The sequence below is a fragment of the Hakea prostrata genome, chromosome 8, assembly GCF_041222555.1.
Source record: "Hakea prostrata isolate BN-2017 chromosome 8, UWA_Hpros_2, whole genome shotgun sequence".
Classification (NCBI taxonomy): Eukaryota; Viridiplantae; Streptophyta; class Magnoliopsida; order Proteales; family Proteaceae; genus Hakea; species Hakea prostrata.
This window is the reverse complement of record NC_142607.1, coordinates 934,979-952,057: the sequence shown is the minus strand read 5'-3', so window position 1 is coordinate 952,057 and position 17,079 is coordinate 934,979. Positions and strand designations below refer to the sequence as shown.

General features: G+C 37.5%; 1 protein-coding gene across 2 annotated transcripts in view; it reads left to right on the top strand.

The window, feature by feature from the left end:
- LCBK1 (long-chain base (LCB) kinase 1) overlaps positions 1–17,079 on the top strand; it is a 58,963-nt gene that overhangs the window by 8,313 nt on the left and 33,571 nt on the right. The window contains exons 2-5 of one of the 2 annotated variants that reach the window (XM_089167506.1): positions 4,495–5,023; positions 5,119–5,487; positions 9,136–9,229; positions 9,322–9,359. In XM_089167506.1, coding sequence (XP_089023632.1) covers positions 4,598–5,023; positions 5,119–5,487; positions 9,136–9,229; positions 9,322–9,359 — 927 coding nt within the window. In that variant the 5' untranslated portion in view covers positions 4,495–4,597. Of the gene's footprint in view, positions 1–4,477; positions 5,024–5,118; positions 5,488–9,135; positions 9,230–9,321; positions 9,360–17,079 lie in introns of both variants that reach the window. The other variant, XM_089167505.1, reaches the window with a different exon arrangement.

Sequence of the window (17,079 nt, the reverse complement as noted above, 5' to 3'; positions counted from 1 at the left end):
AACCCTACTCGATTGCCATATGCCCCTTGCAGATTCGGTTGTCTCGTTGGAAACAACGAACACAATCTGGTTAATGGTGCCTTGTCATTGTCATATGGCCCTCACGTATTTGGCCGTCCCTTTGGAAACCAAACATACTACTAGACATGTGTCCTCTATACGACACCACCCTCACAATCACTATGGGTTACCCATCTTTCTATTACCCCGATTAGGTAGGGCCTCGACATGGGACATTCCTAGCCATGCATTGATCATCTACTCTTCATGCTACACTGAGAAAACATGGGACACTAATCCTCACGTACATATTTGTCAAGGCATCGCTTAAGTGTTCGGGCGGTCCTTGCGCAGTCAAAGCAACTGTTGCTTTTTTTTTTTTTTTGAAGTCAATAAAGTGGTCGCTTTGTCGCTTAAAGTGTTGCTTAAGTGTCCGAGCGGGAGCTTTGGTCGCCCATCCACCGCTTTATTGGCCTTTTAATTATATTTTAAATATCTTTTTTTTCTTTCTCCTTTCTGCTTTGAGATTCTGAAATAATACTTCTATGTTAAACCCAATATCAGTATATCACATCTTTGGTTACTAACAATGAACCTAATATCACATCTTTGTGATTCTGAAATAGCATTTCTTCTTTGAGATTCTGATATTGGTTTATTTTTTATTTTTTATTTTTTTATGTTACTCTTCGTGGTTATCAACTGGAAGTGAATGCATGATGCATAAGTTATTTATTCAGCAGATGTTTGAGTTACTTTTTGTCTCCCAGTAGGGTTGTTTAGTTTTGATAATTTGGTTGTCAAACTTTGAAGTTTGATTTGTGACTTTGATGTTGTTATATTTGAAGTTAATGACTACGTTACATTTTCAATCTCATGGACTAATTATATGAATGAACTTTTCATTAAGTAAGCAAAATGCTTCATACTTAAATGCTAGGAATTTTATATAACTTTTGATATTTGGTCAAATATAAAAAAATTAACACTAGAATGCTTAGTCATCGCTTCATTGGCGCTTTGTCGCTTTAGTGCCTAGGAAGTCCTCCATCGCTTTGACGACCTTGCTCATGTATTTGGCTGTTGCTTTAAGTTAGCACCCATAATGACCCTACCTCAGGTTGCCGTTACCGCTACCCCCTCATGGATTCGGCCATTGCTTTGGGAAATTCGCAAGTGACGCTTTTCTCATCTTCACACCTCACTTCATTTTCTCACTCCAACTCTTTTAGCACCTCACACCTCGAGCACAATACAAAAATATAAATAAAATCTGTGCCATAGGCATCCTACAAAATTTGATCGAAACCATCGAATTTCTGATCGAAAATTTGCACTTTGAGAACCTCAAAACGAAACCATGGGGGAGCGAAAAAAGGTTCCAGGTTTTGAATCGGTCGAGACCTGGAAAATTTCGACGAAACCATGCAAAACTGAGAAATTTCCCCAATTGGGTCGAAACTTGGTTCGACCCAGATGGACTAGCCGGTTCAGGAGAAAAAATTAGAGGAGAACTTGGGAAATTTTGGGGAAACCTAGGAAGTTTCGTGGAAACCTGGGACTTTTTCATGCAAGTTCCATGGTTTCCCTAAATTTTCCTTTCTTTTTTTCTTTCTTTTATGGTTCCCCAATTGCCACAACCAATACCCCCTCCATTAGGACTTGCCTATCCAAATTGTGTATTCCCTCACACTGGTTGTCTTAGGCATGTTGATGAGTAGACTTATAGAGCTGCAGTTGTCGATTACCTCGACAACCATAGGCATAATATGTCATGTGATGTCTATGTTCGTTGGTTAAAGAAGAGGATGTTACAAGCACAACACTACTCGCTTCACGGGATGGATCCACGAGACATTCCTCTTGGCACTGAGTTGTACTTTCCTTTTATTGTCAATTACTTTGCAGTTGATGTTTTGAACTTAGAAGTTATTTATTGAATGTTATGTAGTTAAGTAGTTAAGTTTATAGTGTACTCCTCGGACAATTCCACATAGATGTTATGTACATTGAATGACATATCTACATTGATTTTTTTAGCAAAATGCATGTGCCAATGTGTTATGTATACTCTAATTAGCGTAAATGCAGAGTCCTACCCCAAAGTACTCCCTAAAACCTGTGAAAACTTGATGTTGAAACTTGCACGAAAAAGTCCCAAGTTTCTTTGAAATTTCCCAAATTTCCACTTAAGTTTCCCATTTTCACTTGGTCGAAACTTGAGTTTCCCTCGAATTATTTTCTATGGCCACGGGTTACCAAACTCCATTACCTTTGTTGGTCCAGTTGTAGCATGTTATACATTTATACTATCCTAGCTATGCATACTAGTATGATGTCATGCATATATCATGTAAAATAATGTTAAATGGACATTCTCAAATGCATATATGTGTTCATCCTCATAAGTACATTCATAACCCTCTCCTTCATATCATATTTCACATGCTCACAATCAACCCGTACGCAAAATGACTCTTTCACACTAAGAATTATAATCAATAGCTGAATTCAAGAACATGAATGCAATTTTCTCACTAATACCTTGTCTATCTCACATTCTCGAGTCATTCTGTTCATAATACTGCATATAAGCAATTAAGCATGTAATCACAGTAGAAATGCAATTATACTGGAAAAAATGATCTAAATCAAAATTTAAAAACATGAAATAGATTCAGCAAATATCCTAGGATCCTAGCGCACATCCTCTCACCTTGATGTTGGAGTTCAATTTCTTGGTTCAATGTGTGATCCTTCCTGAAGTTCCCCTAATTTGAGGTTCCAGTCCCTAAACATGTTGAATAGTTGTTAGTGTGCATGTTGGAACCCTTCCCTTAACCTAGCCCCCATTTACTCATCCTTTGCACCCCCTGGTCGACTGGCGGTGCCACAGCCCAGATTTGGCTTGGTTGATTGGGGCTTTCCTTCCTAGGGTTCATTTGAGGCCTTTTTCAAGCTCAATGGTCTTATCCCCACTTTTAAACCTGCATAGCACAAAAAAATTGAGTGTGGGGTGGTAGTCTTGTACATTGAATCCACCATGCTTATGCATTAGTTTGCAAACTTGAGGAATGGGGTTCTAGATTATGGTCCCTATGGAGCCTTGACTTCTTTAGGTTCATTTTAGTGGGGTAATCACTCATCCACTCTCATTCCATATAGATTGCATAGGTTTCCCCCCTTTTTGTGTTCTAGACATTGGTCCATTGGGTAGGTTTTACTAAACCATCCAAAATTGGGATAGAAGTATAGAGGGACGTGATGACTGTGAATCCAATTATGTTTGTTGAATTCCAGTAGTTCTTGATAACCTTCCAGCCTTTCGCCACTCTCTTAGCCTCCTTGTCTCTTCTTCTTCCACTTCTCCCTCGCAAGGTGTTTCTAATTAGTAAGTAAGCTTTGAGTAGGGTGTTAGAATAGTCTCTTAAGGGTAATTAGGGTATTCTAGGTTTCGTGATTTCGCCCCATACTCAACTTACCCCCTCGAGTAGGGGTGGTGGTTGATGGAACAGTGGTTATTGTTTCAGGTGTAGCTCTCTCGTTACATGTCCAAATAACTTGATTCTTTTTGCGTTGTCTCCAGGACTTGAAGGGCTACATTTTTTGTAAAGAGCTTGTGGTTTAACTCCCACTCTATCATATCCTAAATTAGTCCGGGACCCGGCTGTAGTGCAGAGCGGTAACTGTTAATGAATTCGTCGAGTTACCTGAGTGTGAGCTTTGGTGATGTTTATGGCCTGGAAATCTGCAATCCATTTCCCAAGCCTAGTACTCCCTTGCACCTCCTTTCTGACTCAATCACCGCTACATGGTGGAGGTCTCCTCCCTGGTCTTCAAGGGTCTCATTATCCGGTCCGACAGTATCCACACCCGTATTGTCCACTGTTGATGTGGGTTTGATTCTCTTGGGCTTGGGTGCCACACATAGTATCTGGTCAGTAATCTGCCTGGATTACTTCACAGCCTTTCCCCTATTTCGAGAACCTGAACTGATGAGGAAATCTTTAGCGCATGCAGGAATGCTTGGAACCTTGCTTGAGTCTTTACTCTACTTGTGGTAATTTTTTTTTTTTGGCAATAAAACTTTGTAGTGCTGGTAATTATACTTGGAATACCTTATCCATTCTCATAGAGATCATTTTTCTGTAAACATTCCTGTTGTGGATTTGAGATTCGTTTGAAGGATGTTACCTTTATTTTTCTCCATTTGCTTCCCCTCTGTGATTCATTACTTGTGGTAGTTAGGGCATTAAATGGTAATTAGGGCAATAAAACTTTGTATCCATCTGGTAATTGTTATACTTGCAATGAGCTACCTTATCCATTCTTTTGGAGATCACTTTTTCTGTAAACATTCATGCTGGGGATTTCATATTTCTTTGAAGGCTGTGTCATCTTTCCTGTTCTCCATTTCCATGTGTGAAATCTTCACTCTGCCCTGAGTCTTCTGCCACGTAATGATTGTACCATGCAGGCTGCACTATTTTGCAGGGTTTTGTGCTGTTGTTAGAGATATCGTCTCTACATCTTGCATGAGGTCCTTCTTTTCACCCTTTATGGTTTATTGCTGTTGAGGTTCCTGTTGGGAACAGAGATGCCAAAGAACGGGAACCTTAGCCAGAATATTAGTACTTTGAGAGTGTCCCCGCAACGGTCTCTTCGTCGTCTGGGAAGTAGGTGTTCTCAATTAGCAACAGGGCAGCAGGCCTCCCCAACCATCTTCCCAGAAAAACGGAGTAAGATTAAGACTTCGAGGCGATGTGAGGCCAATGCTGTCAATGGTGATCCAGAAAAAATGAAGACGCAAGGGCACAGGATTGATATAGGTGACGAGAAGTCTGACTTACTGGGACATATCTTGTTTTCTGGGAAGCTAGTTTTAGACAAGAAGAGGACCAACTCAAGTGCTGATGTGCAAACATCCACAGAGATTACTGATAAGGATCTTGTTGATTCCAAACTTACAAGCAAGGCATTGGTTTGGGGATCAAATATGTTGCGTGTGGAGGATGTGATTTCTGTAAGTCTTTGGACAGGCTGGTTACACTTTCTTTCTGAAGAAATATGTTCTTGCAATAATTTGGCTGAGCCTTGAAATTGTGACTGACCTGGCAGGTAACCTACAGTGTAGGTCTCAGATATTTTACTGTGCATGCATACCCAATCAGAAAGAGATCATGTGGAATTTCATGTTTTATGAAGCCCCAGAGAAGTCGGAAGGACTTCCGTTTCCTAGCTAGTAGTTCAGAGGAAGCTTTTCAGTGGGTTAGTTCGTTTGTGGATCAGCAGTGCTTTGTGAATTGTTTACCACATCCCTTAGTTTCTTCCAAGAAGCAGGCCTCAAACATGATTGCAAGTGATTTTCCCCCTGAACCAAATATCAAATGTAAAAGTCCTCCAAAAGTGCTAGTAATTCTAAATCCACGTTCTGGACGTGGTCGTTCGAGTAAAGTTTTCCATGGCAAAGTTGAACCAGTATTTAAGGTTTGTAGTATTTGCTGTGACTTATTTATTCATGTTCTATTTCTCATGCTAGCATATATTCCTGTATGGCTGCTTTCCCGGATTTACATACAAATGTTCTATGTATACACAACTTTGTAATGATTTCCTGTTACTGCAGGAAAGTTGATGTTACTGTGGTATTCTGCACTTCAAGACTATGGTTTTGAATTTTGAACCTAATTCGGGAATTTTTTTGGTTTTACTGAGGGTTTAGATTGGTGAAGTTGGGTGAAACTTAATCGAAATGTTTGAAAATGCTTAACATATCTTTGGTAGCAAAATATCAGCACCTAATCTGCCCTTCGTCATCATCTTGGAACTTTATTTCCTTGATTTCATTTTTAAAAGGCTGTACTTTTATCTCTAATAATGTTTCAGAAAATGCCCTACAAACATTTATACAGCAAACACTAAATCTCATCTATGTTCTGACAATTGACAACTGTAAACAGGAGTTTTATGACATTTATGTGGAATTCTCAAACAGAAGACCTTTGGGTCTCTACTTGGATGGAAAATAATAGTGAAAGCTTCAGTAGTAATCGCATGCATATTGCCTAAGCATTCTCATGGGTGTTGGTGGATGAAAGAGAATTGCCTGGCCATAATTTTTATTTGAATGTGAGTTCAGGTTTAGTGAAGTAAAAAAAAAAAAAAAAAAAAAAACCCTAGAAAGATGACATCTTCACCGTTTTGTTTGGGTGGATTTCTTTAGTAGGAAGTTTAGAAAGCAGAACCAAAATGAATTTAAATGAAACTTCTATCAAGTAAGGTTGACTAGTAAGGTTGCACGTGCAAATGCACATTATTGATGTTTATTTAAATATAAACTACTTAAAAAGTATTTATATAATTCACTTTTACATTGCATAGTATCCAAATCAAACTTGAACAAGTTCCATCTTTTTAATTGAAATAATTTATTTATTTTGTATGAAAGAAACAATTTATGTTACCCATTAGGTGTACCTTGATTATTGAACCGACAAATTTAATATATAACTATTTTATTAGTGTATTACTGTAATAAGCATTTATCTAGGTACAAGTGTACAACTAGGAGAACAAATAGAGAGTAATATGAAGGGTAAAGAAGTATATTAAAATTTACTGAGAAGCATAAGAGTCAAAAGGTAAATAAGGAAATTAGTAACAATATTTGAGGGTATTTTAGGTAATAAAAATGTAGTCATGTTCTTTGAGCTCATGCTTTTACAATAGTAGTATGATGTGATGATGTGCAGTGCAACTGGAATGGGCTGCAACTTAATAGAACTATGAATGTTTGTCTTAATAATGACTAGTACTATAAAGGTTGATGGAGTGGATGTCTTTAAAGGGTATGCTTGTAAATAAGCTGAGTTGACAGAGAATTAGTTGACTGAAAACAGGTTTAGAAACTTTTTGATAGTTTAAGTTGTGTTCATATTTCCTGTAATTGATCAGTTGTAATTGATCAAATCAAGATCTGTAGTACTGTTAAGTGTAAATATGTAAAAAGCAAAACAAAAAGGAGAAACACCACTGTTTGACCTTAGTCATGGCGGAGAGAGCTGTTCTCTTCACTGTATCCTGACCATACAATAATATTATTAGGAATTAAAAATAGAATAACTTTTAGAAAGCATTTCAGGGACAGACCCAAACTACCACCCAACTAATTGTCCTATGACTCGAGTGTTTTTCTAAGTAAGACTGAGATTAACACTTCAATTGGTAAATCAAATGCATCCTATTCCTAATCCAACTTTGACAAATGAGTCGGACATGGCCTAGGTTATGAATATATCACAGAGAGTAAAAAAGAATAATGGAATTGGACTAATAAATGAAGGAATTTAAGTGAATTAGGAGAGACTTAGGTTCTCTTTAAAGCAAAGTTTGAAGTCACAGTAGTGGAATGAGTTCTAAAATCTCGTTTATGGGTTTGGCTTGTTGGGCTGGAATTCTATGGAGAAACAGATATGTTTTGTTTTCTGTTTGGCTCTAGTAGGGTTGCAGTAGGTTGCTTGGATGTCAAAAATCAGTCATTGGGTGAGGTTCAACGGAAAATTGGTCTTTGATAATCATGAGGTTGGCTGATTAAGCGATAGGTTGATTGATATAAAAAAAACTGAAGAAGAATAAAGGGAGGAAATTAAAAGAAAATCCAAGGACCCTCCACATTCGATTACGCCTTCTCTCTGAAACCAAATGTTTAAAAGGACATGGAAATATGGTCCATTTCAATGGGAAAAAACACCTATTTGAGGAGCCTTAGATTTATACACTGTATTTAGGGCACTGAAATTTTGTTGGGCTTCTTTGCTTGGGAATTGGTCTAGGGTTAGTTACAATGTTACATACACGTTGGGCCTTTGATTGCATGGGTTTTTTTTTTGTGTAATAAGCCACTCTTGGTTGTGAAATAGAAAAAATTATATTTTTCTCATAAATCACAAATTTGTTGGAAGAATTGAAGTAGAAAGAAATCTTACAGCAGAATTTTATTTTCCTGTTTAAATTTTCCTTGGTTACACCTTTTTTGTGTGAATTTCTCAGTCACTTCTCTTCAGACGACCAATCAATTTCTACTGATAAAAATGAATTAGGCTACAGCATCATGTGATAATCAAGAAGACACACAAAGGACCACACCCGATAAATATGAAAGGATCCAGTCATAAGGGAATGGTACTTCCAGAGGACTCAGTCAAGGACAAAAAACCCTCTGGTCTGCCAAAGAATCAGCCACCTCATTAGTGCTTCTTGGATTCCATTGGAACATGAAGTCAAATTGGGAAGCTAAACCTTTTATGGTTTTGGTACCACTAGCAGAGTTCCAAGGCACATTTTATGGTTTCCTCATCCACCTATAAAACTAGCTTAAAATGACATGAGAACGTCCTTAAATTAAAAGCCATCAACTCTGATCCTGTTGCGCATCCTTCTCCTACTGGATCAGAGTACACCACTTACTGTGCCATTATAATCTGATAATGCCACCAGCGCCGATGTTGGTTTGCTTGAAAGTTCATATCCACGTTTCTGCTTAATGAACGCCTTCTGTGGCCCCCCCCCCAAACCAAACCAAAAAAAAAAAAAAAAAAGAAGAGAGAGAAATCAACTCCTTGATAAAGCTGCCAGACTCATCTTACCTGACAGCTTCAGCTTACACTGCCTAGGGAGTGGTCAGCAAGTATAGCCCTAAACAGATTTTTTTTTTGCCCCTACTCAGTGCACCACGGTAACCTTGATTCTATCAAGAACTCTTGTTGAATCTTATCTGTGTAAGTCTGCGGGCTTAAAAAATTGGTTGTACCTACCTTTTATTGAATCTAATTATATTTCATTAATGAGATGTATGATTTAGATTCCTGTACCTGTTTTTGTATTTTCTTTTTAATTTCTTATTGTACTGAGGTTTAATCAATCCCTGCAGAACAATGCCACTGGCATCATTCTTTGACTCAATATTTAGGAACTGTCCATAAGTTTAAACAATGGTGGTGGTATGAAGATCTATGCAATATGCGATTGTCAAGTAATTTTTATTGGGACAAAATTCAGTTGCACACGGAATCTTTCAAACACGGAATCTTTCAAACAATTTTTAAAATGTAATTTAGGGGTGCAAACTGGTGACAGCTTGCAGGATTCAAGATGGAGGTGATAAAAACAACATATGCCGGTCATGCTAGACATCTTGCCTCAACTGTTGATTTCAGTACCTGCCCTGACGGTAATACTTATGCATGCCTCTAATTAAATTCATATTATACTTTTTGGTGCTTTATGCTTACATATTTAGACTTGGTTGGTGAGATTCCACAGGAATCATATGCGTTGGAGGTGATGGAATTGTGAATGAGGTCAGTTATCTGGTTCTGATATTTTGGTTCTAATTCATTTTTTCTTTCGTGTAATTAATTACCCTACACAATTACTCTTACTCGTGGTAGTATTTATGTCTTCCTCTTATCTCTTCGCTTCTTATTGCTGACCTGTTGGAAGTCAGTAATTCATTATCCTTCTCTTTTTGTGTTTGGAAATGAAACAATGTGAAATTTGCTGTTGTTTTGTTCCCTTCTCTTTTAAATTTATTAGTTTTGTCTTCACTAGGATCCATGTAGCCAACCCCATTTTATTTGGAAATCTTGGGATAAGGTTGAGTTGTTTTTTGGGCTCCCAATCTTTTGCAAAGCTTGCATGCAACCAGTTTCAAAATTCTGTTGTTATATAACTTATACCTAATTTTTCATCTAGGTAATGTGATTTCAGATTTCTTTTGGTTTGCTGAAAACACACAGAATTCCAACACGAAACTACATGCCTAATGGTAGTCTACTATTTCCAGATTGACATGTCCAGTTCATGATCAGCTATTGTGAATTATTTGAAGACATACAGGTTTAGGGCCCGTTTGGTTACATGAATCTAGAGATTTCAAATCTTTGGATTCATGAATCTGAGAATTATACCCGTTTGGTTGTAAAAATCTCTAGATTCATGAAATCTAGAGATTCACCTTTTTACACTAAAAACGTGAATCTGTAGATTTATGGGTAAGGGGTGAAATCCAGAGATTTAAAAAAAACTATACATTTGCACATTCACAAAAATCACGTCGATCAAATAGTCTTTTAGGATGAATCCATAGATTTCATTCCACAACAAAAAATTTAATTTTATAAATTATGACTCCATAGATTTGAAATCTCTAGATATTTGAAATCTCCAGACTCATGTAACCAAACAGGCCCTTAGGCAATGGTTGGAAGTTTAATGGGAACATTGATTGACAACTTTTAGTTTTCTGTCTCTTTTGGCTTTTGATTGATTGATCCTTGTTTAATGAAATATCTTAAGCATGACACTTTGGCCTTTTATTTGTGTGAATGTACACCTGAATACATGATTTTACAATAACAACAACAACAAGCCTTGTCCTAACTAGATGAGGTTGGCTATATGGATTCTTGCCTTCCAATCAGCTTTATTGGAGGCCATACTAGATACAAGGCCTAAGCTATGCATAGCTTATCTCACTTCTCTTAAGGTTATCTTAGGTCTGTTCCTAGTTCTTCTAATTCTTTTAATTTGGATTAGATCACTTCTTCGTATTGAGGCATTTAAGTGCATTCGTTGAACGTGGTCATGCAACCATAATTGACTTTCTTGTAGCTTATCATTTATTGGGGCTACTCCCATACTAGCTCTATTATGATCATTCATTACTTTATCCTTCCTAGTTTTGCCGCTTATAAATCTTAGCATTCTCATTTTTGCTACACTAAGTTTATTAATTTGATATTTCTTAATAGCCCAACACTATGCACTTTATATCATAGCTGGTTCTGCGGCGAACCTATAGAATTTTCCTTTGAGTACGTCGATCACATGAGACCCTGGACACACCTCTCCACTTCATCCACCCTATTTTAATCCTTTAGAAAACATCAACTTCTATATATATATATATATATATATATATATATATATATCATCTTTTTATATTTTTTATATTTTATTTTTGATTGAGCCAAGGTACCTAAAATAATCACTTTGTGGAATCTTCTTCTCTCTTTAAGTTCCACCACCCCTATTATCTATCCGATCACAACCACAGTTATACATTAGATATTTTGTCTTCATTCTATTTTAGTTTAAAGCCTTTTGATTCTAAAGTTGCTCCCATGATTCTAACTTAGTATTTAATCCCAACTTGTGTCTCATCTACCAAAATGTTATAATGTAGTACTGTATTTGATTGATCAAAACAGTAGCCAAATAGGACATTTCACAGGGAATCAATTTCAGATTTGATAAACTTAAGATGAAACATAATTCAGATGTTGTGAAAGGGGGCTGAAACTAGAGTGGTATTATAAGGATAATAGCATAACAATACGGGCTGAAAAACAGAGGGCAGAACTATGATGAAGAAATTGAAAGGACAATATGAAGGAATTGAGAATAACAATGTAACACCTGGGCTTCACACCGCAAGGTGGATCGATTGGAGAACACCAACCTACCTTGATCAAACACGAGGATTCTCCATTGAGAAGGAATGCTAAGAAAGCAAATTGATTTCAATTGATGAGTTGTGTCCTCACCTCTTACATAGGTCTTTTTATATAGCATTCTAAAGAGACATAAACATTAATGGTAACATCCAACTATTAGCTAACACCATCTACCTATTAATAACTCAACTACTACCTAACTCTTGACAAAGGAAAACTCCTTTGACAATGAGTTCTTTTATTGACTTTTCAAGAACTAGACTTGGGCTTAGGTCTAGACCAATGAGATCAAAATATGTGGGCCAACTTTAACCTACTAAAACAATCCTAGTCCATGAAAGCCATGTGTTGTTTTGGATCATATCTTTAGGCTTTGATGGGCTTGACCATTGGGCTTTTCTCTTCCTTGTATATGTTGTCGATTCTACATCACGTTATCTTCAACAAAAAGCATTCACCAAGGAACCTTATCTTGAATGTCTTTGGTTAAATCTTATAATAAGTTAAATAGCTTTTGTTGGATCTTCTTGGCATTATTAATAGTGATTTCTTGTATCAAACGAGTTTTAATTGCTCTCCTTATAACTTCGTAGTATGACTTATCAATTTTATGCCTCTATAATTATTGTTGTTTTGAATATCTCCTTTATTTTTGTAAATTGGGATCATAATGCTTCTCCATTCATCAAACATTTTTCCTATGCTCAAATTCTTATTAAACAACTTAGTTAGCCAAGCTAAACCATGGGTTCCTATGCTCTTCTATACTTCTGTTTGGGATTTCATCAGGACCTTGTGCCTTACCTAATTTCATCCTCTTTAGAGTTTCTTTTAGTTCAGACATTGTAATTCTCTATATATATGTTCAACAATTGGTGCCGTGACGAATGGTGTAATCATCCAAGTCATAGATACCTTAAGTATTTCCTTTTAGTAGGCTAAAGAAATAAACTTTCCATCTCTTGTTGGTGTCCTTGTCACGTACTCGTACTTTACCGTCCTCACTCTTGACAATCTTATGGTCTAGACCTCTAGTCTTCCTATCCCTTATTTGAGTTGTCTTATAAATAAAATTTCCCCTTATTTTGTGCGTAGCTTATCTTATAAATCTTCATACTTCTCCTTGGTTTTCCTTCAATTTTCTTAACTTCATTTATAGCCAACTTACCCTTGTAGATCGTCTACATCTTTTGTCCTTTGCCATGTCTTAAAACTGGCTTTTTTATTTTTAATGGCTGCTTGAATCTCACCATCCTAGCACCAAGTCCCTCTATAGGAATGGTGCTTTTCTTTTGATTCACTAGTAACATCTTCAGCCACCTCCCCAACGAATGTAGCGTCCTCATTCCATAAAGTACTAGTGTCCCCTCAAATTCCCCCAATCCTACTTAAGGTGCATATGTGCTGATTATTTTTATGATCTCTATCTCCAGTATAAGCTTGAAAATTGTAACTTTAGTCTTTCATCTAGTTTCCACTTGAGGTGCATATGAGCTAATTATATTTACGACCTCTTTCTCCAGTATAAGCTTGATAACAATAATCTTATTGCCTAATTTTTTTATGATCCACCACATCATTCTTTAGATCTTTATACACTATTATGTCTGCTCCACTTTTATCGCTTTTATACCTAGTATACCAAAATTTAAAGTCATCTAACGGCTTAGGTTTTTTTTACCATTCATCTAGTCTCTTGGGTGTAAGCTATATAAATTGTTCTTTTCCTTATAACATCTATTAATTCTAAGCCTTTATCTGTTAAAAGATCTCATATTCCAAGATTCCATTATGATCCTACATTTTTGGATTAACTTCTTTATCTGTAGTCCTCCAAAACATAGGAGCCTACTTATCACTACATTCGGGCGTTGACGCGAAACATCGCTAATGAGGATACCCTAACTAAACCTTGCCTACTAATCACTACACCTAGGCCATAAGGTAGCGTGACACATACTTTGTTGGGAAATGCTCTAGCATAGCATTTATCATGTTATGTTGTAGAATTCATATATAACGGGTTTGCTTGGACTTTTTTGAGTGCCAACTACCGATCAGACGCACCAGGCCTCATTCTTCACCCGGGCTTCAGATTGGCAAGAAACACTCGCTGCATGGATCTTGCCTTCCATGAGCTCTATTTTAGGATAATATTAGATACAAGGCCTACTATGCATATCCTTTGTCACCACCCCTGAGGTTATCTTATTTCTACGCATAGCTCTTCTACTTCCTTCGATTTGGATTAAATCACTTCTCTGTACAGAGACTTTTAAAGTCCTTCATCAAATGTGACAATGTCACCTCAATTGACCTTCTCATGGCTTATCATTTATTAGAATTACTTCCGGACCAACTCTAATATGATCATTTGTATTTTTTTTTAATTTTTATTTATTTATTTATTTTTTCACTCATCCATAATGGCATGCTCATTTTTGCTACATTAAGTTTATCTATGATGTTTCTTAATAGCTCAACACTCTGCGCCATACATCATTGCTAGTCGTATGACAGTTTTATTAGAAATTTCTGTTGACCTTTAAAAGAATACGTCGATTACCAAGACCTTGATGCTTCTCCACTTCATCCACCCTATTTTAATTCTTTGGTAAACTCCATCCTCTAATCTTTTAATTTGAATAGCCGACTAGTTAATTTTGCAGGTTAAGTGCTTGAAATCCATCAATATTTCTTTTGAAAGTCCTAAGATACCCTCCCTCAAGACGCTTTTTTTAGTTGAAACCCCAAAATGCCCTCTCTTATTTATAGAGGTGGGGGAAGTTATACCCCTTTTACCCATCTTGTTCCTTCATCCAAAAAGCAACTTCCCACTTCTGCTCCCTCCCAGCTCCATGTGCTAATATGTCATCAGGTTGAGATCTCCGATGGAGGACCTCTCTGTCTACTTCACAATCTCCGTCATAGTCACCAATACCTGCCTCCTAAGCTCAGATTTTCTTCTGGCAGTGGTTCTCCAGTATTCTTCTGTTGTTGCCAGTGTTCATGTCAACAATGGTGCTTTTGGACCATTCGTTTCAGTTACATTAAATTTAACTCTGGCCTGACCATTGCTGAAATACATTAATTTCTGCACTTAATTTTATCTACAAGGTTCATTACTGGAGTAGAAAAGAGAAATTTCTCAATTGAGCTTTCATCTGAGAAACACCTTCCAGAGCTGCTCATCTAATGGGAGCAATTGAGTGGGTTTTGTCAAAAAGCAATGGAGTTAGCATTGAAGCTGGAATGGAAAAGCAATGCAAAGTAGCATGTGGAGAGAACACCCTAAGTTGCAATTACAAATTTTTCTGTGAAATGGAACAAATATAACGGAGGTATTATAAAGGGGAACCAAAGAAACTCTAAAATAGTGCATCTATTAGAAATGACACACAAAACCTGAACATGACAAACCATAATCATGAATAGATGTCAAAATCCTAAATCTGTTGGCAAAAATGAAGTGAATCAATTAAAGAAATGTGAAGGTGAGTCTCTCTTTTTGCAGTGGTGATGAAGTTATAAAAGAAGGGGAACAGGTCTTGAGGTCTTCTACAGGTAGGTGGAAGTGTTTCCAGAGATGACGTCCACATCTTGTATCCACAAAAAAATAAAAGAAAACAGGATTTAAAGTGTCTTTTAGGTAGTATTATATTAAGGGGTAATATAATGTTTTACAATTAACAGGGGTAAAATTATCATCTCACACCACTTGACATCTAAAACTAATGGTATGGGTGTCCTCATTAAGTTTTCAAACTAAGAGGGGAGGTACTTGTCACTCACCCTTTTATTTTTCCTAAGTAATGAAGTTTTAGGATACCTGATGTAACGCAGGGCCTGGGTTAGACCTTCCAGGACCTTCTTTAATTAGAACCACCAAAGAAGGGGTATCAAAGGATTAGGATTTGTTCTTTGGGTTGATATGGAGACATTATTTTTTGAGATCTTCGGAGTCTATGGGTATCTGATGAAACCCTAATAATATTTCCCAAAAATTCATACAAGAATGCCAGAAATAACAAGATAATACTGGTTTCTATGGTGCCAGTCACCCCCCACACCTCACGGTGTTCCCTCAGCCTACGGCTGCCCACAAGACTCTCCAAAATTCGATCATCTTCCTTCCCTCTTTCCCTCTATTTATTATTTCAAATAACCCTAACTAACCCTCATTCCACAAGGCCTCTCATCCTAGGGTCCTAACACTATCGGCCCCTCGAAAATCACCTTGTCCTCAAGGTGATGGAATTGTTGAAGTTTAGTCGTGTGATGGTGCCGCATGACTGTAGTAAATCAAAATCATCCTCCCAGGCTGAATAACACACCCACTGCTCAAAATCAGACTTGGAGTGTTTTGTTTTTTGTTTTTTTGTTTTTTTGTTTTTTTTTTTCTACAACGAAATTAATCCCCATCGCACCGCTGCATCTCAAGGAGCTTGCGTGCAGCTGTTGGAAGACAATGGGTTTTCCTCAGTCGCTGCAGCCCCAACCTTGCCGCCTCCCTTTCTATTCTGAAGTTCATAGGTTGAAGAAAATGGTTCCCCAACTTGTTGGTTCGGTTGGACCATTTTCTGGCAAGTTCTTGGTTCATGCTTGGTTTGGGTTTGGGTTTTGACCCGTTTGAGTTATTTGGGTTTAAAGTAATGCTGAAAAGGCTTGGATTTTGGGTATACGAAATGGGCCAGGCCCATGAGTGATGATGAAAAGGAGTAAGGTCCAAATATTTAAACCCATGGTGAAGAGTAATGGGCTGATCGTTGGTTTGATTGTAAGGATTAGGTTTTGGGTTATGAAACTGTAATGGGCCCAAAATAATTCTATTAAATGGGCTATACATGAACACTTAAAATCATGGGTTAACAAATATGGGTTGGATATTGAGTTAATGAAATACGATGGGCTGGGGATCAATGGGCTGGCCCCAAGGGGGTTTCTTAGGAAAACGTACGGCCCAATATTTGAACTTGGATCTCTTGGGCTCTAAATCTGATTCTAAGCATACCTGAATTGGGCCCGAATTAGAAGCTCCTTGGCCCTTAATGTTTGAACCAAACTGATTGACCGGGTTGGGTTGAGCCGAACCAACCTCAAAAACCCTAAAACTCCACCGTCTTCTTCCTTTCCTGCGAATAGAATTTTTGGCCACTTGCAACTTGCCGTCGATTGTACCTGGCCTCCTTTTATGCTTCTTCACTTCACTGCATCTCGATTTTATAGCAGAATATTGCTCCTCCACTCTGGTCCGGTAGGTATCTTCACTTAATCCTATCTTCATCTTTTTGCTCCACGTTTGGTGATGTGTGACTTCCGTAGCCGGCAGTACTTCATCCTTCATTCGATACTTCTCAACCTGGTTGTTGTCTATCTCCAAATTTGATGTCGGTTATCTCCCGTCGCTAAACTCACACCTCAGGGCTTCTTTGAATCCCGTCCAAGAAAATACCGTCCAATTCTTGTGATAGATCCAGTCAAGTGCTTCTCCTTCCAAATGCTGGATCGCAACCACCAACCACTGCTCTTCCTCGATTTGGTTCTCCCAGCTGAAGAGAAGAAC